Source organism: Chelonia mydas, chromosome 3 (genome assembly GCF_015237465.2).
Source record: "Chelonia mydas isolate rCheMyd1 chromosome 3, rCheMyd1.pri.v2, whole genome shotgun sequence".
Lineage (NCBI taxonomy): Eukaryota > Metazoa > Chordata > Testudines > Cheloniidae > Chelonia > Chelonia mydas.
The window spans coordinates 38,156,527-38,182,748 of record NC_057851.1 but is presented as its reverse complement, the minus strand read 5'-3'; the positions used below and the strand labels follow the sequence as shown (position 1 = coordinate 38,182,748).

At 41.5% G+C, this 26,222-nt stretch overlaps 1 protein-coding gene across 4 annotated transcripts in view; it reads right to left on the bottom strand.

Moving 5' to 3' along the window:
- DLGAP2 (DLG associated protein 2) overlaps positions 1 to 26,222 on the bottom strand; it is a 694,939-nt gene that overhangs the window by 557,814 nt on the left and 110,903 nt on the right. For all 4 annotated transcript variants that reach the window (XM_043542330.1, XM_007058741.4, XM_043542329.1 and 1 more), the window contains one exon: positions 508 to 562. In XM_043542330.1, the coding sequence (XP_043398265.1) occupies positions 508 to 562 (55 nt within the window). The remainder of the gene's footprint in view (positions 1 to 507; positions 563 to 26,222) is intronic.

Sequence of the window (26,222 nt, the reverse complement as noted above, 5' to 3'; positions counted from 1 at the left end):
CACAAAAGAGTAAGAACTTACCTAAAGTAGTAATTTCACATCATCTTCCACTCTATTCTTTTATGCATTGAGAAACACTTTAAATAAATACAGTACAAGTATTTATAACTCAACTGTCAGTATGAAAAGTTAAGAACCACAGGGACCCAGCCACAAATGGACTTCAGTGTTAAACCTCTTTGTATTATTAATAATAATTATTTTTCTGGCTAGCAAAGTAGTTCGGGAGTTAACATATTCAACTTTATAAAGCAAGATCTGTTAGCAATTTCCTACAAAGATAATAGCCAAAAATAGAACGTAACTTGTAAACCTACTTCACCTGAAAATGGATCACTTAAACAGAGGAATCAACTTACTGTTTGAAATAAATATCCAATTTTTCACTTTTCAGTCCTATTCTAGAAACAAATCTTCTCAATCTTCTACAATTGTGCTTTCATGTTTCTCTGCATCTCACAAGAAAGGCACATTAACAGATCAAAAAATTAAAAAGAAGAGGTTTACCTGTATTCCTGTCTGGTAATATACAGCAATGCTTCTGCAAAATGCCAGGCAGAACCTATTGCAACACAAAAAAAAAAATTACTATTTGAGGGAAAGGTGATGTTTATTCAACATAAAGTAAATAGTTCTTATAATGCTCTGCGAATCCAGCTGTTCAGTGGAAGTTCAGCTGTATAAGAGCTGAAGTCAATGGGAGTTTTAAACGCCTGATGGCCACAATGAGGATAGTAGTCTCCTGTCAGCAACAACTTCCTTGCAAAACTATACTCCCCCATCTCCCCATGAGTTTAATATTGGGTTTATCATCAAGTATTGACAGACAAGAACATTAAGTGCCTGAGCTGGTATGTCTCCATAAAAATTTTGCATAGCTTGTCTTCAAGGTCATCTAACAAACTGCAGCAAAGAAAATATGAGAAATATACTCAACTAAAATATAATAAAAAACACTCAGATCAATAGATACAGAGTATAATCTTCTCTCGATGGGCAATCATTCCCCCTTCAGAGGTGTCAGAGCAATAGGAGCTGAAGAGGTAATATGATGAATGAATAAAGCAAAGGACTGGGCACCAGGAGATATGTGGATTCTAATCACCCCTTAGATACTGATTCACTATGTGACCTTGAATTAGGGTTGACAACAGTCCCTTATTACAAGGGACATTCCTTATTTTTTCATCTCTGTACAACAAGATTGGGAGCTGATGAGTGCTGCGAGCAGCAGCAAGAAATGCCCCTGGTGAATGTAGGTGAGTATTGCTTATTAGTACAGTAAAACCTCAGCCTTATGAGCACCTGAGTTACAAGCTGACTGGTCACCCACACACCTCATCTGGAACTGGAAGGATGCAATCAAGCAGCAGAAAGAAAAAAAGCAAATAATGTACAATACTGTGTTAAACGTAAACCACTTAAAAAAAAGTTTAAAAAACAGATTTGACAAGGAAAGGCAACTGTTTCTGTGCTTGTTTCATTTAAATTAAGATGGTTAAAAGCAGCATTTTTCTTCTGCATAGTAAAGTTTCAAAGCTGTATTAAGTTATTGTTCAGTTGTAAACTTTTGCAAGGACAGCCATAACATTTGTTCAGAGTTATAAACATTTCAGTTACAACCAACCTCCATTCCCGAGGTGTTTAACTCTGAGGTTCTACTGTAGTAGTATTTATAAATTAATAAATAATGAGGAGGAGGAGGAGGAGGAGGACGACGACGACATCAGAAGGAGGGGTGGGGCAGGGGTGCTAAGAAAACAGTCCCTTTTTTTTTTTTTTTAAATACAACGTTGGCAACCCTACCTTTGGCAAACCACTGATGCCCACAGTAAGAAATGGCCTCTTATTTTAGAGGCCTTTTTTCTGGACATAGGATTTTAGATAGTTAAGGCTTGATTTGCTGAGGTGCTAACTTTGGGCACCCATTGTCCACTGACTTCAGTTTAAGTTATGCTTCCTAGCATTTCTTAAAATTAGAACCTAGGAACCTAGACCAGGAAAAACTATAAACACCACATCCAAGTCTCTTCTAGGCCTCCCTTCAGGGCACAGTTCATTATTTCAAACAAAAAACATGCAAAGTAACATAAAACAAAACTATTCCCCTGATCAACACAGGCTAGGGGCCCAAAGACCTTTCACTCGGTGATCCTCTCTCCACTCCAGGACCAGTCATAAGAGCCAACCTCCCTCTTGCAGTTCTCCTCCCAAATGAGTACACCCAGACTTATAAAGGAAATACCTGACCCCTTCCCAGCAGGGTCTGATCATCGAACAGGGCTTTACAGCCTCAGGGCTTTACAGTGGCAGACCACCCTGATACCTTAGACTAGTGTTTCCCAAATTTGGGATGCCGCTTGTTCAGGGAAAGCCCCTGGCGGGCCCGGCCGGTTTGTTTACCTGCCATGTATTCAGGTTTGGCTGATCACAGCTCCCACTGGCCACGGTTCACTGTGCCCGTCCAATGGGGTCTGTGGGAAGGGAGGGATGTACTGGATGCCGCTTCCTGCGACCCCCATTGGCTGAGCACAGCGAACCGCGGCCAGTGGGAGCTGTGATCGGCTGAACCTACAGACATGGCAGGTAAACAAACCGGCCCAGCCCGCCAGGGGCTTTCCCTGAACAAGCGGCATCCCAAGTTTAGGAAACACTGCCTTAGACCATCCCATACTTTGCTGCACTTTGGGCTACCCACATTTGCCACCCTGATACAAGAACCTAAAAATCCTGGTCAGAATTAGAGATCACTTTTGAAAATGTTGACTTATCCTTGTGCCTTGGTTTTCCCATACATACACTTAAGAACATAAGAGCTGCCATACTGGGTCCGACAATGGTCTATCTTGCCCAGTATCATGTCTGACAGAGAGCATACCAAACAGGACCATTACGAAATGATTAACCCCCCTGTCTTCCACTCTTGGCTTCTGGTAGTCAGTGGTTTAGGGATGCACTGAGCTTGGGGTTGTGTTCCTTACCATCTTGGCTAGCAGTCATTGACAAGCCTATCCTCCAGGAACTTAACTTCTTTTTTTAAGCCAGTTATACTTGAGGCTATCACAACATCCTGTGGCAATGAGTTCCACAGGTCAGTGTTGTGTTATGTGAAAAGGTACTTCCCTTGTTTGTATTAAACCTGCTGCCTATTAATTTCATCGGGTGACCCCTCGTTTTTGTATTGTGTGGATAAAACTTCTATAAAATCATTAATATAGAACTCTACCATAACCCACCTTAGTCATCTCTTTTCTAAGATGAACAGCCCTAATCGTTCTAGTCTTTCCCCATATGAAAGCCATTGCCTACCCTTGATCAACTTTGTTGCCCTTCTCTGAATCTTTTCCAGTTCCACTATATCATTTCTGAGATGGGGCAAACAGAACTGGACATAGCATTCAAGGTGTGGCATACTATGGATTTATATATAGGGACATTACAATACTTTCTGTTAGCCTTATCCATAGTCTTGTTGACTCCTTCAAAGGATTCTAACAGACTGGTGAAACATGAATTTCCTTTACAAAAGTCTGTTGCTTCTTTCCCCAACAAATCATGTTTATCTATGAACCTGATCATTCTGTTCCCTAATATAGTATCTACCAATTTGCTTGGTGCTGAAGTTAGGCTTACTGGCCTGTAATTGACAAGGTTGCCTTTGGAGTGCTTTTTTAAAAAAAAAAAAAATCAGTGTTACATTAGCTATCTTCCAGTCATCTGGTACAGCAAGTTATAAAACTCAATGGTGCTGTGTTCTGGAACTTCCCCTAATATAGAATCTTCTGAAGAGCTGTTATACACTGAAGTGGTTTCAGTAAAAAACTGCCCTTTCTTTAAAGCTGAGAATCTGAAAGGTCACCAAGGGAAAGACATTTTTTTCTAATTGTTTGGATGTAGAGGGGATCTGCATAATCCAAAAGATGCAAGATTGGGTCTCTCAATTTATCCCTGACATTGCTGAGATGAACCCCAAAAGCCATCTGATTCAACATCTCTGCCCTCTTTTGGATAGCACAGAAAGCTTGTCACAATCCCCAAGATGACAAGTTTCAGAGTAGCAGCCGTGTTAGTCTGTATCTGCAAAAAGAAAGGGAGTACTTGTGGCACCTTAGAGACTAACAAGTTTATTTGAGCATAAGCTTTTGTGAGCTACAGCTCACTTCATCGGATGCATACAATCCCCAAGATGACACACTTCATAATAAAGATTGTCTGTTTAGTGAGGAGTTCTGACCTCCCTCTGAGCCAGAGGGGGAGGAATGACTGCCACCACACTACACTCTGTTTGCAAAGGACAGGACACTCTGGTACACTATTACCTCATATGGAGAGAGAAAATACCTTTACTTGTTTAAAGATGGACAAGATTTCTTATAAACTGAAGATAGAGGAACAAACATTACATGTCACGTGTGAGACTACTAGTTGCATCTCCTGTCTTATTGTAAAAAGAAAAGGAGTACTTGTGGCACCTTAGAGACTAACCAATTTATTTGAGCATGAGCTTTTGTGAGCTACAGCTCACTTCATCGGATGCATACTGTGGAAACTGCAGAAGACATTATATACACAGACCCCATGAAACAATACCTCCTCCCACCCCACTCTCCTGCTGGTAATAGCTTATCTAAAGTGATCATCAAGTTGGGCCTTCTCACCCCCCCCCACACACACACAAACTCACTCTCCTGCTGGCAATAGCTCATCCAAACTGACCACTCTCCTTACAATGTGTATGATAATCAAGGTGGGCCATTTCCAGCATAAATCCAAGTTTAACCAGAACGTCGGGGGGGGGGGGGTAGGAAAAAACAAAGGGAAATAGGCTACCTTGCATAATGACTTAGCCACTCCCAGTCTCTATTTAAGCCTAAATTAATAGTATCCAATTTGCAAATGAATTCCAATTCAGCAGTTTCTCGCTGGAGTCTGGTTTTGAAGTTTTTTTGCTGTAAGATAGCGACCTTACTTGTTAGTCTAAGGTGCCACAAATTTATCTGGGCATAAACTTTCATGGGCTAAAACCCACTTCATCGGATGCATGCAGTGGAAAATACAGTAGACAGACACACACAACATGAAAAAAAAAAAAAGAGTTGGTATGGCAACACCCATTTTTTCATGTTGTCTGTGTGTCTGTCTACTGTATTTTCCACTGCATGCATCCGATGAAGTGGGTTTTAGCCCACAAAAGCTTATGCCCAAATAAATTGGTTAGTATCTAAGGTGCTACAAGTACTCTTCGTTCTTTTTTAAAAGATTTACTGTTGTTGCCTGTGCAACCTTGATGCTGCTCCTTTATGCATAAGGATACGGTCTAACTACATGATCGCAAACTATTCCCCCTCCCCCCCCGCCCCCACAGGGTCCCTGCCTAATGTGCTTCATTGGACATAGGACACAAGGGGACAGAATTAAGGTTGAACAGGCAACTGCAAAGCTGCCATTTCTGGACTTTTGAGTGATTGCCTTGGCAAGCTAAAATCATGTTATTAATTGCACTTTTGTATGCAATATACTTCTGAGTAGGTGAGTTACAGTATGTATTTTCCTATGGCACTACTTATTACTGTAAGAGACCTGCAGACCAGAGGCCAAATCCTACTTAACCTAATCATAGAAATAGTCTCATTGGCTTCAGTGGGACTACTTAAATAAGTAAGGAGAGCAGGATTTGGACTCAAGTAGCCAAGTGTTCTTATACCAATTCATAAATCAGCTGGAAACTTGAGTTTTAAAAGAACAGCATTATTACCACCATAATTTTCAGAAAACTAAAATTGTTCTATTACATTTCATGGAGGGGTTTTTTTTAAGTACAATGTAATACATCTGAACTGACATTCTTTATACCTCTGGATATAAATAACAGCATCAGCGCTTAGGTACTGAGAGTGAAAAATTAAAAGCAGAGAACAAAGAAAATCCTAAAATGAAAAGGGACAATCTTTCAAAGCAGTGTTATACAGACACGGAGATTAGAAAACACAGTCTTATTGAGTTATCTTGTACCACAGCTGAACATTTAGTTCCTTCCCACTCAGGCACAATTTTTTTTTCTGCAAAATCCCAAATCCATGAAGCAGCATAATGTATTTCTTAGGAGAGCTTGATTTTTTTTTCCAATCAGATTAGAGTGAAATTAAGAAAAACAAAAGCAGACATTAAAGAAAAAGCAAATGTACAGGAGACAGACTAAAGCTTTAGAACTCAATTATTTGCTCCCATGTAAGACTACTGTAGAAGAATGGAGAATCAGGCCCTTAGGGCATTTTATTGCCCATTTCCTACATCAGGACTAGAAATATTGCAGAAGAGACTACAACAATTCTTGCGGTCTTTTCTTTACACTGCTGCCCTGTATAAAACCAATTTCTGGCTGGCAGGAGTTTAATATCAACCTACCACATACTGATTTTTATACCGTACCCATCTCTATGGCATCCGAATGCCTCTTCTCACGGCTCTCCTCCCACTTTCTCCCCTCCATTTCTTTACTCAGTAGAGGGAGTCAGAATTCTTTAGCAAATTATCTCCCTTCCCTCCACTTTCTCCTCTCTCCTGCTTTCTTCCTTTAAATTAACTTACATACTGCAATCCTATTTCTTAAAATGCCTTACTTTTCTTTAATTATATAGAGAAGTCTTGGATTTACGTTTTAATTGTTTGCATCTCTACCTGAACAGGTAATCCTCATCCAAATTAGATCAGATCTGGAGTGACTGGAACAGCAGTAAGCACAATTGTAGTATGTTGTAGATAGAGAAATATAAAAATGCAGACACAGAATGGAATGCTGTTTTATATAATGCCCCCTTTCCGCAGCAAAGGTAGAAATACAAGTTCGCAAGACAAAGCCAGCAGGGTTTACCTTCAGTTGTGTGATAGACCCCCAGTGAGCAACTCAGGAATTCCCATACTGGATATCGGACACTTAGTCCAGAATTCCATCTCTGACCGTGCCCAGCGTCAGATGCTTCAAAGAAAGGTGGAAGAATATCACTGTAAGCAGATGTAGGGTAACCTGTTCCCCCACTTTAGAGACTGACAAATGCCAAAGAACAAGGTTTAAGATCCCTTTCAACAATTCTCTTAGCATTAAGTATTCTGTGCAGCAAGGTACTTCAGCATATTCCTAGCTTGAAGTCAAAGACAACTGCTCACATGCTTAATTACAAATGTGCTTATGTATCCAAATCAGAGCCAAAGTTTCTCACAATGTGAAATGAAGAGGTAGAGTAGCATGTGTTTTAATGCCGACACTTTAAATCCTATTTTTCCAATTTAAAAAAAAAAAATTTATTTATTTTAGGTCTGATAGGGCAGAGCAAGTTGAGCCATGTCACTTGCCAAGGTCTAGCATTCAGATAACTCCTATCTGCAAAAGCATGTTCACTCATACTGCCATAACTTGGGACAGAGTCACTAACAAGACCTGGCATTTTGCTTCTTTTATATTTTCCCCTTTTACTCTGTGTTTCATCTTTCCCACACCTGAACTGAAAAAAAGTTTTTCCTCCCCCCACCCAAGGGTCTCTGAGTCTCTCTCACACACCCCACACCCACTCTCCCCCCAGTGGTTCTGTGTGATCTCCCCCCCACCCTTCCGGGGGTTCTAGGAGTACTCCTTTCCTGAATTCACCCCTTCCCTGGGTCTCTTTCTGTCCCTCATCCCCATTCTCCCCATGCTAGGAACACTGTGCCACCCTCTCAGCATAGCAGGGCTCCCAGATTCTCTCCCAACAGGGGATCTGTGCACCCCCATTCCTCCATCTCCACATTCCCCATGCCAGGGGCTATGGCATACCCCATCTCCCTGCCCACCTTATTAACTAACTGACTGGGAGATAAATCATTCAGGGTATCCTCCTATTAGGAGGATGAGCAAAAGTACTGTTATACTGGAAAGCATCAAACCAGTTGATTGATCGATAAGTCAATTGCAGGCGCACTTGAAGCTGTGGCTGTGCTAAATGGATGGCAGGCATTCCATGTATTCCCCATTTCCCACCCACTCCCCATCAATAGAGTTTTGTCCATTGATGCCTAGAATATTCCCTGAAATTTTGGAATTAATTGGCTGCAGAATTCAGAAGTTACAGTTTGACAGCCAGACAGACAATAATGCCATCAAGTTGAGAGGAATGCATTATAAGCTCAGCCAATAAAATATTTTGTTAAGAAAATACAAATGAGTGCTTTGTGAATTCTGAGCAAGCAATCTTTGAAGTTCTTTAACTTCATTACTTAAATCCTACAAAACCTCTTCAAAGTTAGAAATTATTAAACCCCAGTCCCCTTTTCCTCCTTTCACAAACAGAGAATCTAAACTTTTTGTAGTAGAATTATTCTTTCAAGTGACTATGTAAAAATTATAGCAATTTACTCAGCAGTTCTGGTCAGTGTGTGTCTCCAGCCATCCCTATGTCTGTAGTGAGAAGCATGTTTTAATGCTCACTACTCCTGTTAGCACTACACAGCTAGTATGGCTGTAAGACTGAGCTGGATTCTATTTTTTTCTTGTCCATCAACATAGTTGTTTACTAAGTTACAAACAATTACAACTGTGCAAATCAACTGAAGATGAAAAGGTTGCATAGGTCCTAGGTTACGGAGGGCCTAATGGTTTTGTATAGGTGTAACTCAGACAGAATTTGACCTAGAAAACTTTTATTATAGTAGATATGAGAGAAAAAAGAACCCAGCTTGATTTTAAGATCCCATGGTGAATCCCTGATAAGTCACATCTGCCTGAGCAGCAGGTCTATACCTTATTTGCATCCAGTAATCCCCAATTATCTGGAGCCAGTTCAGCCCCTGGCATAAACTGGAGTAGCCTCAGAGCTGCTATAAATTACAGCTGCCTGCAACCACCTCCAAAGGACATGCCCTGACATGCCCCGACATGCCCCCAGAAAAGCCAGCAAGTTTACTTTATATGGTTAAAAGTAACTTGTGGAACACATTGTCATAAAAACAGACTGGATTACAAGAGCTCAGTAGGATTTAAAAGATTAGATATTTATATGGATAAACATCCACAATTATATCACAAATTAAAAATAATAGGATATGAACTCATTCTTCACAACATTAAGACAGCAGCTAACTGCTGAACATTAAGAAGAAACTTCTCCTATGCAGTGGTTATTCCACAAATATCCACTAACGAGCTTTTTGCCTCTTTATCTGAAGCATCTTGGTACAGGTGAGTTGGAGGCAAGATACTGGACTAGATGATCTAGTTTGATCCAGCAAGGCAAATCCTCTCTTTTTTCTTAAGAGTGTTACAAATTACACCTGATAGGTCATGCACAAGAACTGCTACGAATTATACCTGCTAGGTCACGCACAGTTCGAGTCTAGGCTGAGGCACACCAACAAAGTCCACAACTGTAGAGTTTCCAGAGACACTAAGTTTATTACGCTCGAGCGTGGTGCCCCCCACTAGTCAGGAGGGGACCCCAAATGCAGGTTATACAGAGATTATATACCTTTTAGCAAAGCATGTTGCCCTCGTGCATCGGAAACCTTAGCCAATAGACAAACCCTTCCCTTATCTACCACCTATCCCTGCTAGGTACATTCCCCGTGCTAGACCATTACTTCAACTACACAACATGGTCCTAAAGCAATGCACCAGTAGCCTTTCTTATCAGGATGGGAGGCTCCCATCAAGGCCAGGAGGCAGGGAGTTAGGAACAGACAAAGAACAGAAACCAAGAGTCGAGACAGGCTGGAAACAAGGGGGAGGGTTTTCACAGGAATGCAGTATCTGAGGAACAATGCTCCCGGTGCATGATGTGCTTGCTTTTAGACAATGGTGGGCCCTAAACCAAAATGGAGTCACATATGCTAACTTTTCCTTAACAAGAGGCACACCTTTACACTTGTAAAAGTGGCAAAGAGTCCTGCGACACCTTATAGACTAACAGACGTATTGGAGCATGAACTTTCGTGGGTGACAGTTCACCCACGAAAGTTCATGCTCCAATACGTCTGTTAGTCTATAAGGTGCCGCAGGACTCTTTGCCACTTTTACAGATCCAGACTAACACGGCTACCCCTCTGAAGCTTTAAGCTTGTGTTATTTGCAGCTTCTCTGTGCTAAATATTGTTGGTTTCTTCTTTCCCAAACCTAGTGGGATCAGTCTTACTTGTTTTTCAGATTACAGATCATATTTCATTACATTTTGTTTGCTTTTTCATATTTTTCAAATGAGGCTCATGTTTAGTGCAATATTTCTTCATGATCAGATACAAGGACACTTTGGGATAAGTTGTATGTACCATTGCAGAATTTGTAATGCTAGTGACTTCTATAACTGTGCTGAAATTTCACTAAGAATTGTCCTTTGCTTCCTCCTGTTATTATAGATGTATTTTCTATTTTTGCCTCTACTGATTTGGGTTTTCTTGCATTTGGAGATTTATTCTATTTTTCCTTTATTCCTTCCTTTTTGGATATCATACTGTGAGGTGCTGAGCATCACGTGAGATGTTGAGAACCCCAACTCCGAGTGATTCATTGGGAGTGGAGGACATTCAGTATCTTGCAGGATGAAACTCTTGCTGCTTTTGGGAGCTATTCCCCACTCCTTACTTAGGACAAATGAGGTATTTAGGACTGAGCCTCTTATAATCACCAGCTTTCTACCAGACTTCCGAAGGGATACTTCTTCTCTAGGGGGGGAAAAATAGCTCTTCTATTTGCAAGCTGTTGTGAGCTGCAAGTTATTATAAATCAAATGTTGTTTTCCTTTATAGCATTACTATATTTCATTTTTCAGAACATACAAACACTAGTGTCAATAGAGGTGCTGAAATGCTGCATAGAAAAGTTGTGTTTGCGGCCTAGACAATGCTCAGCAGATGAAGCTTATTATGGAGCCAATGTGACCAGTTTTCTATCATCAAGAGTATTACATTTCACTATGCTTTTTAGGGGAGACTAGTCTTGATAATATCAGTGAGATCTTTGGTTTCACTACAATTCCCATAACTATTCAAAGGTGATCTAAAATAGCCAGCAACTCCATTCTAAGTATTACTTTATTCCATGCTATTATGTGCCATATCCACAGGGATTAGCAACAGGTTACCAGATTATTTGTGAAATTGCTCTGTGGAATATCTTGTTGTTGAAGACCAAGCATAAATAGAGTGATCTTGCTTTCCACTTCTAATCCAGACCTGCATATACTCTACAGCAAAAATTTACCTAAGAGATCTATGTCAAAGCAACACTGGCCTTGCCATTATGAATGGACTATCTCAGAAACTCAGTACTAGTGCCGGAAATATTGAAGCACTAAAACTTGGGCATTAAGTGCTGCTGAAATTGGCAAAGCATTTGCAATACCTCTCAATCATTCTCTGTTAATTGTCAGCATCTCTGCCATCCTAAAGAAACAATCTTACATAGTAGCTCTTTATTAGCTCCCATCTGTTGGCAAAGGCAGGCTGTACAAAACTTCTCCCACCCAGAGGGATTCCAATAAAAAGTCTATCTTGTTAGTTGTATTTCATTGTATTGTGATGATATGTCCTGGACTTGTCCAATTATGTTTCTTCAAAATTCTACGAGACTGCTGTTGTCCAATTCTCAGTTTCATATTCATACTGGTCAGCTTTCATATCAAATTACTGTCAAAAAGCACTTGCTAGAGATTCACTTCGTGGGTGGGGAAAATCATTTCTTCCCTCTCCCCCGATGCCGCTCTACTATCAGTCTCTGCAAAATTCCACCTTTCCATCTAGATCAGAGGTTTTCAATCTGTGGTAAGCAGACCCCTGGAGGGTTCGCAGACTATGTCTAAGATTTCCAAAGTTGTCTGCACACACCTTTATTCAAAAGTTTTTAGGGGTTCACAAATGAAAAAAAAAAAAGATTGAAAACCACTGATCTAGATAGCAGGAGGATACATGAAACAGGTCCAGGATATTTTTTCAGGAAGGACAACCTTTGTTGAACAATTTAGAGAGGAAATACAGAGAAATCAGATTTAAATTACATACAGTTTTCCTTTTCTTGCCCACTAAAACAAAATCTAAGGTTACAAAAGGAAATACTCAGCAATAATCAGAAGTTTGCTGAAAAATATTTTATATGTGAATGTATAATCTATATTCTGGGATCAGAACTTTGTTCTTCTTAATGAAATGAAGCCATCAAATAAGACTTTTATATAGCCTTATTTCATTTTCATTTTCTTTATGTACATGTGTTAAGAGTTGTATTAATTTAGAATTCTCTTTCAGTTGGTAGCAAATCTGCAACCAGATGGAAATTTTTTAAAACCTTCTCCATGATTAAAAAGAGATCTGGAAGAAGTAACACAGGGCTGTAATTTGAAAAGACATTGTGGGCAAAAGCAATAAAGGTTGTTTCCTTCTACCTCCAAAATTAAGGATTAATGGGAGAGGATTCCAGTAATGGCAAACCCAACGAACGTATAGTATATGTTCTATCAAAATCAAATTAAAACGAAGGACAGAGACCCTCCTCCCAACAAAAAGATAAAATCTCATAAGGGATAGATTTTCAACTGGTGTAAATGGACGCAACTCATTGGCTTCAGTTTACACCAGCTTATGATCTGGTCCTCAATGTCACAAAACAAAATGAAGCCCAACTTGGTTTTTAAAACATCACTTCCCGATGTCCCAGGAAAGAAAACATGAGTTAGCTCTACCGCAGATTCTTGTCAATACCAATAAGAGCAGTTACAATAGTCCCAAACTTGAAGACCACTGCTACTTTTAATCACCAAATCCTCACACAGCCATCATATCCTACACATTTTCTGAACACAGCCTTTGAAGAGCAAACATTTATTTTGGGGGAAAAAAAACTAAAAAACAAAAGCATCTCAAAAGGGATTGAGGAAGACTGCACCACTTCCTGTTTTTAAATTACTTCAAATATTATCATATAGAAAAAAGGCTACCTTCTAGCATTATTTTAAAATAAGAGTTGGCAGCAACAACAACCTCAAGCCTGTCCCTCCTGGATTCCTCTAATATTAGACACCCAAATAGCAAGAGCAACAAAAACAACACTTCTTCCCCCTTTGACTGGTCAGAAGGTTACAACCTATTCTGTCAGATCCAGACCTGGCTATGGAGCTCTATACACTTGTGACCTTCAGATTCAATTATTGTAATTGACTGTACTTATGAAGGAATCCACAGCTACTAAAAATACCCCATCCCTCAAGTAAGTGCAAAACACAGCATGAAAAATGCAGGTCAGTGGGAGCATGTCTAGCTAATTCTCAGACAGTTGCACTGGCTGCCCATTGAATTTCAAGTCCTTATCTTCACGATCTGAGATAGCTTGGTCCCAGCTCATACAAAGACCATGACTACAATCTCCTGAAGCAGCTGTGATTCTCAAAGATGATGAATCTCTCAATTAATAAAGCAATTGAGAACAGCAGACAGAGACTTTTCAGCTGACACTACAGTTCTTCCTTCCAGAATACAAGGACAAACCTGACAACGCTCAGGACAAAGTGCAACCCCCAGTGGTTCAGTGTAACCTCCCCTACCACCTGTGCTCTCACACAATCCAGTAGCTATTTACACACACCAATGAATTTGCATGCGCTCAGAATAGGGCACTCAAATACAAGGAAGGGCAGGAAAAGAGAGAAGACATTCTAGCTACTCCTACTTGCCTATTAACACCAGGGGAAAGGGGGCAGGGGGTGTAGCAAGGTGATGACTCACCGGTGCAGCATCTCCTGCTGGTCATCTTGGGAATTAGTTCTTTCCAGCCTTCAGAGCACTAACTGCAAGCTGGTGTCCCTCCCGGACCCCAGTGCCCCTTTACCTGGGCATGCTGCCCCCTGGCAATGTCCCCACACTCTGGGTCTCCCCTTCTAGGGAACCCCCAACTCTCTAAACCCACCTTGTCTCAGTGACTACTGCCAGTCATCATCTAGCCCCCCGCTCACGGGGGCAGACTGCAGTCTGTAATGGCCACTCATCATTGGCAAGGGGTTAGGTGCCTTTGCCTATCCTCAGGCGGCTCCTCTGCAGCCCCAGTACCTTTTGGGCCTTTAACAAGGCCTGCAGCCTGGGGGCTTACCAGGCTGGAACTCCCCAGCTCCCTTTGCCCTTCCCCAGCACTGTTCCGCTTCAGGTACCTTACTCCTAGGCAGCTAGCCCTTCCCACTCCAGGGCTAGGGTGAGACTCCCCTGCTTCTGGCCCACAGCCCTCTTATAAGGCTACTCACTCAGCTTCCCCCAGCTGTAGCCCTCTCCAGGGCTGTTTTAACTCCTTCAGCCCTGGAGCGGGGTGACCACCCCGCTACAGGGTGTAAAGGGAGGAAATGAAAAAATTAGGTTTCCATGTAGAGCATTCACATAGCATATTTAATTCTTTAAGGTGTTCAGACGCCATAGTGAGAGGCATAGTATTAATAAAAACCCTCCAGCTACAGAAGTAGGTGAAAACCAAAATGATGTTGCTACCAAAAAAGCAATTTCAAACAAACACAGCCATATGGAATTCCCATTTCAATTTCCTGCTAGTGGATTATTAAGTTTGAATAATGCAGGAATTTGCTGCAACTAGCAAAGGAAAACTGAGAGAAATATAATAGGTACTCACCAACTGGAAGAAAGTGAGAGAACAAGATTCAGCCAGAAGCTGCTAGTTACAAAATACCTACTCTAGGGCTGTAGAGGTTTAACTCCATGAAATTTAAAGGGCCAGCCCTAGATGGGCATGTGGGGAAAAAAGTTCTTATAAAAAGCCAACTTTTCACTGGAGACAGTTGTTGAAGACCATGTGTGTTTAGGAACTTGACTGCGGAATTTGGGATGATTCCAGGATCTGTTGCAGACATTTTGTATTCTAATTAGCAAGTCACTTAGGGCTAAATTCACAAATAACTTGGGCATGGTGATGCTTTGGTTTCCAGAAAATCACTAGAATTCAAAAAGCCTGAGTTTGGTGCCTAGCTGCCTGTACAATGAATGGAGGAAAATGGCATCTCAGAATGGGATTCACAAAAGCCAGCACAATAGGAGATGCCCAACCGAAGGGTATGTCCGAAGCCCCACCCCTCTCCAAGGTAGGCACCTATGTCTGGGTTACAGGGAGGCTCCTCCCTCTGCTTGGGATTCTCAGCTGCAAACCTGCTCTTGGCAGTAAGTGCCTATGACGTTTTTGCAAGAGGTCAGGGCAGCAGCCCTCCATCATAATTTTTAGCCCAATGGTGAGAGTACTCACCCAGGATGTGGGAGCCCCTCAATTCAAGTCCCCCCTCTGCCTGAGTGGAGTGAAAGGATTTGAAGAGGGATCTGCCACCTGTCACCACTAAGCCAGTCGTTCTCAACCAGGGGTATGTGCACTCCTGGGGATATGCAGAGGTCTTCCAGGGTACATCAACTCATTTTATTTGCCTAGTTTTACAACAGGCTCCAGAGCCCTGCAGCAGGACTGGGAACCTGCTGGACCCACTGCCGTAACAGCAGGAGAGAGATTAAAAATTCAACATTGCAGGAGCGGATGGGAGTGGGTATTGCAGGGCGGGACAGGATTGGAGCAGGATTAAAAAAAATAATCCTCCCACGCTGCAAACAATATGAATGCCCTGGCCAGCAGCAACTCAGAAGTAAGGGTGGCAATACCACACCATGCCACCCTTACTTCTGTGCTGCTGCTGACAGCAGTGCTGCCTTCAGAGCTGGGTGGCCAGAGAATTTTTAATTGAGATGAAACGTGGGATATGCAAGACAAGTCAGACTCCTGAAAAGGGTACAGTAATCTGGAAAGGTTGAGAATCACGGCACTAAATTATGGGAAATTCTAACGGAGGATGGGGGACGCCTTCAATCTCTCCTGGTGAAGCTGTTGCACTCTGAATAAATACTGAAAGCATCACCGTGCCAGAGAGAGGACACAAGCATGAGAATGACTCTGTCATGTGAGAGGTGGGAGACCAGGATCCAGGCCCCTTACTTCAGTGACTTTTTAAAATTATTTATTCACAGTGGAACAGGTCCAATAGGAGAGAATGAGGTAACTCTACATCAAAATATCCCATAATCCCATGGTGGGGGCACTCACCTAAACAGAGGCTGATCCATGTTCAAATCCCTTCTCCCCCCCAGGTGAAGAGGGGAAGACTTGAAGTGGAGTCTTCCACATCCCACAGTGAGTACCCTAATCCTGGTCTAGAAGTTATTAGAGAAGTCCACCCCCTGTTTTGTGTGAGCTCATCTATAGGGGCCCAGTTATGATGCTCAGAGCACTCTTACTGGATCAGGCCCTGCTGGTGAGTTAAGTGGAGGAATGCCTATCTTTGTGCATCACTCTGGGCTTTAGGAGCCCTGACACACTTGCACACAGGCAAATAGATAGGTGCCTAGGGAACATTTACTGCAAAATTTAGGGACTGAACAAATTTAGACACCTACAAGGTTTAGGGGCAGCTGAGCGGGGACTCTGTGAATTCCAGTGGGGCCTGATTCTGGGATCTAGGTACCTAAAGGGGCAGTTAGGTGCCTAAGTCCTTTTGTAAATCTAGCCCTTAAATCTGTTTGTACCTAGAAAACAGAGCTATCACTCCTTTTCTCCCATCCTTTTCGGTCTTCTCTAGTTAGATTATAACATGAACAGAGCACAGATTGCCTCTTCCTATGCATCTGTACTAGGCTTAGCACAATGGGGCCATGATCTTCGTTGGGGCCGTAATCACAAGGCAGTCACAAAGGTCCTTCAGAAACGGCTGTTTGGTATGACACTTATCACCGTTATATCACACTGTTCCACATGCAATGCTTGTGTGGTTCGTACTGATACAATATGGACAGAGCACATTAACAGCAAGCATAGTTAAATCTTCTCATCCCACTGAACTTTAAACCCTACAATAAACAGGTGGATCATGGCCACCGCAAAGCACACATCTCTTTCCAGTGCAGTGCTGCAATAGAAAGGTCAGCTGGTGCACTCTTGCTATATGTCATACCTTAACAGGAGTAGGGACAGATACAGGGCCTCTGTAGTAGATGACCCCTGACTCAGAATTGCTTCCTCTATTGAGATGACATGTCTGGAATTACTTGACCTTTAGGACAAATAGTAAAACTCATCTGTTTACTCAAGGCTTAAAACCCAATCCCACAAAACATGAGCTCAGCAGAAGTCCACAGTAATTCTGGCTGATTTGGGGAGGGTAATTAACCATTGGAACAACTTACCAAGGTTGATGGTGAATTCTGTCAATCACTGTCAATTTTTAAATCAAGATTGAATGTTTTTCTAAAGTATATGCTGTAGTTCAAAGAGGAATTGTTTTGGGGAAGTTCTATTGCCTGTATTATACAGGAGGTCAGATAACTTGATCATAGTGGTCCCCTTCTGACGTTGGAATCTATGAAATTCCCTCCTGGGAGCTCCCAGAAATGCATGCTGCAGTGGATAGAGCATGTACTCTTCTTGTTGCCTGCCCACTGAGGGTTGTACTGGGACTGATGGCCTCAGCTGTGCACCATTCCTTTGCTCCTTCGCCATACTGTAGGTAGCCCCTAAATAGGATTGCAACGTCAAATGGAAGGCTCCATACAGTCTCTCCCAACCCCACCCACATGCAGCAGTCCTGCAGGCTTTTGTCTGGGAAACCACACTGGGATACGTTTATACTCTGGTTTGTCAAGTGAGACATCTATTTAATTTGCGGTTGTGCAATTAAATAGTATATTATTTGAATTTACACAAGTACACAGAGAGGATGGGTGTATGTTTTAAGAAAAATGAAAGCATCCTGAGTGCTGGTGTCAAAAGCTTTGGGTGTTATTCCCCTTTGTGTGGAATATAATACTGCATATGAGATTTATACTAAAGCTTGACAGGCTAAAAGGTTTTGATAACTCTATGCAGTGCAACCAGACAAGCAAATCGATTAAGTGGTAAGAGTAGAATTATAATCATCCACTGTATCTCAAGTAGAAACAAGCTGATCCTCATTAAAATTTAAAATGGATAGTTTAGAGCTAGGACATGGAGATATAAAACTGTCCCTATAGCATGCTTTGGTTTATTGCCTAAAGCCACAGGTGTGTAAGAAAAATCCATCTGAAAAGTGATGAGTGAGGTCAAAGTGTGAAAATGCAAAACAATCCATCCTTTTATAGGAGATCAAGAGAAAGACCTTTGAGAATGTCCTTTGACTACAAATACAGTGATATAGTTTAAAAAGCATCCCAAACTATGGAAAGTTCACGAGCATTTAAGGGCTTGGTTCCATGTGAATAGGCTCATGTGAATAGTTTCACTGTGGATAGAGGGGGTACTCACTTTTGTCAGGATTGTATGCAGGATGATACCCTGAATTAGTAGGGAAGTCCTCAGACACTTTATGAATCATGTAATGAATAGTCAGTTAACTAGTATACATGATTGCTTTTTAAAGTTACTCTCGTATGCCCAGGGCACATTTTAGTAATTAAGAAGTAGTAGATCTGGAGTGGGATCGGGTGTAGAAAAAGGAAAATTAGGACAAGAGAACTCCTCTCTCTATCAGAATCTGAGCATTATAAAAGTATTTATCCCTTATGGTTCCAAAAATAAATTTTCGAATGTAATCAGGAGTAACAGGCTAAGAGTGTAAAACAACAGCTGTACCAGAAGTGTAAATTCCTCACCTTCATCTCAATGAGGTATTTACTCTGAAGAGTTAACTGTCAGCACTATTAACTATTCATTTCACTGGCCAGGTTGAGAACAGGACACCAGCCTTGGCATTTCCAGAGATAGCATCTTTATTAATAATAAATAAAATAATAATAATTAATAATAAACAACATCTAGTTCTTACGTAGCACTTTTCATCAGTAGACCTGAAAGAGCTTTGAAAAGGAGGGCAGTATCATTATCCCTATTTTACAGATGGGGAAACTGAGGCACAGAGCTGCAAAGTGACTCCCCCAAAATCACCAGGCAGGCCAGTAGCAGAACCAAGCCTTCCAAGTCCCAGTTCAGAGTTACATCCACTAAGCTACACTGCCACCCAATGTGATCATCCTTTCGCCCATAATACTACCTGAAGTAGCAGTGCCCCCCCCAAGGATTCAAGATTATAGAGAAAGGAACAGAGGACTTCAAGCAAATCACCCCATCTGGACAAGAGTAAATGACAGCAAAGGAAGAATGAAAGAAAGAACACATAAGGTTTATTTTTAAGAACAGTCATTACCTAAATTTAGGTTTCACAAATCTTGCATGCAAAGGACAGGGATGGTAGAGCCTTGTTCGTGCCTTAAGCAATGTTTGATGGTGAAGGAAGGATTCGCATTCATAACATGGTTTGATTTTTTTTCTTCTAGCGCAAACACACACTTTTTTAATGAATGCCTTTCCCTTAAAACAATAACTTTGGTTTTACTGCCCACCTGAGCTTTGTCTGAAATTGAACAATATTGCAGCTTGTGGCAAAGCCCGGCTCTTTTTCAGGGCTTTGGGAAGGTGGATTTATTGAAGGATAGGTTGTGAGACAGAGTGAGGCATCAGCTGGCTATTATGATTGGACTGATTTGCTTATGGCTATATTCTTTGGGGAGGCAGATTATATAATTTGTGGGGACTATTGTCAATGCCTCTCTTGAAAGCACAGCATAGAAAAAGTAGTCCAAGAGGCAAGAGGGCAAGGATGGTTTTAAGTCACCTTTCCACTGTCTGGATTCTAGGCTAGCTGGGAACTGATGAGACCTCAGTGTAAATTACAGCAGTCCCAGGGCTTGCTCTAATTTAAAGCAGCCTCTTGGGTAATGACCCAGAATCTCCCTAGTGTAATGTGCTATTGGAGATGTGCCTTTTCATCCCTAGCATCCCGCCGTCCCCTTTGAAGAGGCTTGCAAGCTGAGCAGTGTTTACAGTCCCCATACACCAATGGGGGGCATATGGAGACTGGGGTGGCAGGAGAATCTCTCCTTGTATGTGTATCTACATAATGGCAGGCAGTCCAGAGCTTTTAGAAAGGTGCTTTATTTATTATATTAATTATTATTATTATTTTATTTTATAAATCCAAATAAGCAAACTTTGTTAAAGGGGAAATTTTTACCAGCTTTGGAATAGATATTTGGCTGATTTCAGCCTATTTATTTTTAATTCTTCAATTCATGCTGCCTCCCCAGAAGAAAAGGTTAAAAGACAAGCAATGCTGAATTATACAATCAGGCTGACTGATAAGCCCACCCCATTGAAACATACTAAAGAATCAGCATCATGACTACCAGACAAGCTGTCTCCATTTACATATGCTCCTGTTTTAGCACTTTAATTATCCTCTTGGGTCATCCCATTTTCAGATGCTTCTGCACTTATATTACCTTCTCATTTGTCTACTCCAGCCCCTTCTCTGTTTTCATCAACTGAAATCTCTGCTTCTCACCTCCCAGACACACGTGCTCCATAATCACTAATGAAACGGCTTGAACCTGTCCCATCAAGAATTATTTGCAAAGATGCTGGACTATTTTTGAATAGGAACCTTAACACTAGGGTGTTCTGCTATGTACACCTGTGCCAGGTTGCAGCCATATTATGCTTCACTGCATCACAAACGTTATCCAAAAGATTACGGGAAAATGGTATTTTCATCACAAGCATGTTCCAAAGCATGACCAGACAATTTATTTATTCAAATGTTCAGAACGGGTGTTAGGATATAGATATTCAGGTCTGTCTGCAAAGGCCTGTACTTTAAGAATTTAGGGTGTATTCTTATCACTTGGCTAGTTAGAGGTATAAAAGAAAGAATCAAAATCACTGTCTGCCAGTGTAAGGGCCTTCTCTTACTGTGACAGTCTGAGGCCCTGTGCTTAGGCTTAGATCTTTCTCTAAGCAGCAGAGGCATCCATAAGCTGGGAAGCAATGGTCAGATCCTCACATTCCAAACTAGTCACATTGAAATAAGGTGCTATTGGGCTGTTAGGAATACAATCCTGTCCTGATAATGCCTATCACCCCCAGAGAAAGGGAAGTGCCTAGAAGATGTAAAAGGAAACTTAGTTTGATAGCATCCTGTCTGGCAAGAACTCACTTATCAATACTGGGATGTGAAATCCTCACTTCTGTATTGTTTTGTCATTATAGTTCCCATTTTGCTATTGTTTGTCTGTATAATCTCTGTCTGGTTCTGTGATTGTTTCTGTCTGCTGTATAATTAATTTTGCTGGGTGTAAACTAATTAAGGTGGTGGGATATAATTGGTTACATAATCATGTTACAATATGTTAGGATTGGTTAGTTAAATTTCAGGAAAATGATTGGTTAAGGTATAGCTAAGCCGAACTCAAGTTTTACTATATAGTCTGCAGTCAATCAGGAAGTGAGGGGGTGGGTGTGTGTGGGGAAAATGGGAACAGGGAATGGGGGTAAGGAAATTGGAATCATGTTTTGCTAAAGGGGGAGATGGGAATGGGGGTAAGGAAATTGGAATCATGTTTTGCTAAAGGCAGGAATGGGAACAGGGACACAGGTATAAGGCTCTGTGCTGTCAGAGCTGGGAAGGAGGATACTAAGGAAGGAAACTGGAATCATGCTTGCTGGAAGTTCACCCCAATAAACATCAAATTGTTTGCACCTTTGGACTTCGGGTATTGTTGCTCTCTGTTCATGCGAGAAGGACCAGGGAAGGAAGTGGGTGAAGGAATAAGCCCCCTAACAAGGGGTTTTCAACAAGTATAGTGGGCAACAGAAACATGGTTCACAAACTTGAGGTTATTTGTGAAAAAGTCCTTCATGGACCTCCATAAAATACCAGCTATAATCTTGAATCACAGCAAAACAAAATTTTATATAGAACTTTCTGGTGGGGGTTAAGAGGGAGTATACATGGGGACTCTCTTACCAGCCCTAGGAAGAACTAGTGTCATGCTCACATCTGTTTCAGGCCCTTGTCTGACGGTACAATTTATTACTCAAACACAAAAACACATGAAGTGTAACACAAAGCAGTTCCCCTGATGAACACCAGCTGCAGTCCCCAGAAACCTTTCCTCTTTCTTGTGTCTTTCAGCTGGAAAAAGACAAAATGCCCCTGCTCCTTCAATCCCTTGCTGAGACATGACAGTCAGGCAGCCCTTAGTCTTTCATGTGTGTTTCACTCTGTGACTGGGAGCCTGATATTTGAAGTCTACTGCATCAGATTTGGCATAATAAGGTTAGGGAGAACAGCAAGATTCTGTATAAGATTATATAGGGCTATGGTTCTCAACCTCTCCCATGTCATGATGCCATGTTACAACAGAAAAATATTTCAAGGGCTCCCTCCCATGTAACCACAAACAAAGGAAAGGTAGTCACGAAAGTCCTTCTGGATCTATTGGCGATCCACTCATTATACAGGCTGTTCTTGCTCATGGATGTGGTGCAGTTGATTCTTTGATAAAGAGAGGGAGCTCTGTTTAAACTAAGGCTCATCCACCTCAGAGTGCTGGAATCCTGTGGGAAATATGCTGTGCGCTTGTCACCATTAGTGACAAGAAGCTGGAATCATCTAAACTGTTATCCTGGAAACACACAGTGCATAGTTAGCTTACCTAGTATTCTTGGCAAGAAATAAGATACTTATGAAACACATCAGCAATTCCAAGTTTGTGAATGTAGTTGCAGATTTAAACAACTGACCCTGAAGAAACGGAAGGAACAAACCCTTTGCTTAAACTATTTGCACAATAATGTCATCTTAGAGGACTTCAGGGAGGAGGATTTACAGAAATCAATAGGACTGGAAGAGGCATACCGAAAAAGGTATTAATTAAGCTGCAAATGCAAGAGTAGATCTCAAGGGACTTGTGTGTTTGGGCTTTGACGGAGCTAGTATAATGAATGGATGTTGTACTGGCACTCAGGAACTCATTTGCAGTTAGTACTCAGTTGCATTTCCATTGTGCAAATCACTATCAAGAGCTCTGATTCAGCAGTCCATCTCCATGCTTAACTTTAACCATGTGCTTAGGTGCTTTGCTGAACTGCATTCTTGACTTTGGTGTCAGTACATCCACTGAGATTCCTGCAGTTCTTATATGTTAGTGCATGTGATGGGATGTATAAACCTCACATTGGTAGACAAGGGTTAACAGGAGTCTGAAACCTCAATTAGCTCACTTCATTGCACCTGAAGGGATGTCAGACTCAATTACTTATGAGATGCAGCAGGGGAAGGGCTGGGACTGTTTCAAAAAAAGAGTGGTGGTGCTCTGGGGAGCAAATGGGTGACTGATGGGGGAAGGAGAGATTTGAGACGAAAGGGGCCCAGAATTCCCTTTCTGTAGGAAAATGACTACAGGAAAGTTATGGAGTTGGAACTAGTCCCGTGGTGGTCCATGAGATGGGTGCAAGGCTCCAGGGAGGTAGCCCTGTGGGTCGGTGTTTCTGAAGAGGAACAGTGAGCTGTGGAGAACCCAGAGGGACTACAAGCTCAAGCGCAGGTCAGACAGAGGTAGCTTAAAATGTGTTTAGTTTCATTTGGGGTTGTGTCTCCCGCTGGGGGATGTAGGGAGGAACCCCTACTCAGAAAGATGAGTGGGACTGAAGAAGAGTCTAGGAGTGGCAGAAGATATGGTATTGATAACCAGCATTGTGCTGGACACTGTTTATTTGAGACAGTTTCACTTGGAGGGGATGAGACTTCACATGACTTGGCCAGACAGCCAAGCTATGAGGAGAACTGGTCCACCGCAAGGCCTGAATAGCTGAGAGATGAAGCCACTGACAGGAAGGAAGGTCCTGCAATGCTGTGTCCAGCCACAAGCTGGTGAGTCACTCTTCCACAGAGCACAACTACAAAAACAACATGACAGTATTTCAGCACCCTCACCCCTCAAAAAAGTGACCTTACTAGAACATCATGTAAAAAAATGTCTGAGATGATACCTCTCGGCAGACTTACAACTATTGGATGACTTAATGCTATGATTATTTCCCACAAACTTTATATATTTCGGATATCTGGAGGGCATAAAAGACTGCAACACACCAGGAGATGCAAATAGTCCCCTTTACACTTTGCCGGATGTAGTTCATCATGTCACTTAACATTCCTGAAGCAGCTTTCTGAGAGAGAAAAGGGTCCTGCTGGACTACAGTGCATTCCAACTGACTAGTTGGGGCTAATAGACATTTTTAAATGGTGAAACAGATTTAGGATTAGCTTCAAAATAAGGATGAATTTAACAAATTATTTGCAAAAGCAAAACAAAGTACTGTTGACCCAGAATTGTTAATGTCTCATACTATCAAGTGATGACATAATCAGCATAATGTAACATCAGGCAATGCCTAGCAATATTACAAACGATGATTTTTTTCCTTCCATTTATGGATGCTTTATGTACATAGATAAGCAATAAATGTTGAACCTTAAAGTAACATTTCTTCTAATTATAGTGTCTATGGGGTAGGTCATCAGGCGCAGCTCTAAGCAAGGGGTGGTATATGAACTGCATCATGGCAGAAGTAGCCCCAGGAGGCATTGTGACTCTGAGTCACAATTTGCATTCTGCTAATAGCAAACTACAACACCCCCTGTGCTGGCTCAGCTTGCTCTGGAGCATATGGGTGGGGAGTATGTGGGCAGGCAGTACCTGCTTACTCCTACCTACCCAGACCCATGTTCTGGGCAGCTCACACATATAATCCAAGTCAAAAATCTAGCCCGGTACATTTCAGAAAATACAATCACTGTGAATTTAATTTATTTACTGGATTATATTATAAATTCAGGGATCTGTTCTTGATTTCACATACACAAGTGTAAGTGCAGTTTACTCTGGTGTAAATGGGGCCTAATTCTGATCTCCAGTCTCTAGCAATCACTAGGAATGGAGGAAATACTGGCAAAGAAAGCAGGTCCTAGCCAGTGCAGTCACTGAAACTCTGAGACAGATTCACTGGTATGCTTTGGCTGATTTGTGCTCCTACAGCAAGGTAAAGAAGCCATACTGCTGACTTAACTAGTTGCTGTGCAGAGTGATCACTAGCTTGCCTCACCAGAGTGGCACAAAACAGCCAGTCCCTAATGGTGAATCTGGCCTTATGCATCAGCGTGAGACAATATTCTTTCACAATATCCACGTATGAAGGGTATGTGATGCACCTAGGGTTGCCAATTTTTGGTTGGATGTATTCCTGGAGGTTTCATCACATGATATAATATTTAATTAAAGATTAATCTTTAATTCCTGGAGACTCCGGGCAACCCTAGTTGCACCTGAGATTAGGGTCACTGATAAACTGTTGTTCTTTCTAGTTTACCTGGGAAACAACTGCTATACTAGAATGAATGGAGGATGTTACAATGGGCTAACGTTGTTTCATCATTCAGAGATGACCCTTCAGTCAGAAAGACAGAAAATGAAGCTGACCACTTTGCAAGAGAGACAGGATCTCAGATTATTGCTTGCCTAAAGTATTTGGTGTCAATCAGTTACACGCATGTAACCAGTTTGTGTACTTGTTTATACATACATCATCTATTGTAGCATCACAGATTTGCTAGTTAAAAACCCCTAAAATGAGAATGTAAATTAAGAGGGACAAATCTGTAACTCCTAATCTTTCTGTATCTGTAAACTGATGAGGTGACTTTATATCTTTCACATCAGCCAAAACTATAATTGACTCTCATAAAAAATAGAAGTTATAATAACGTGCCCATTCCCTTCTCCCAAATTACCCTTCCATAGCTGACTTCAGCCAAAAGGTAGCTGGGTTATTTGGTTTGAGTTCAGGTGTTTTTATTTACGTATTTATTTTTTGTTCCCGTTCTTTTTGGGAAGTTTGAATGAAATCTGTTCAGCTCTCTGAGTTTAGTGTGTAGGATAAAATGTACTGCTTCTTTCTAGGAAAAAAAATAACCTAAGGCATTTTTGTGCATAAATATCCCCCATATAGCTGAAATTTTACATTTCAAATTTCATATAGAAATAGTAGTCAAGAGAAAATAATTGCTTTGTGAGAATGGGGGTGATTGCAGAAGAGAATCTTCACTAGAAATGTTTAGCATGAGATCAGTGCTATTGTAACCCATATGCTTTATACTGCAGCATTTGACTTTGTTTCTCTAGGGGAGTGGAAGCGAAGCAGTGAGGAGGGGACATGGATGTTAGGGCTAGTCTACTCTTGAAAAGCTACAGTGGCACAGCTGCAGCTGCACTGCTGTAATGCTTCAGTGTAGACACTCATTCCAGGGAGGGAT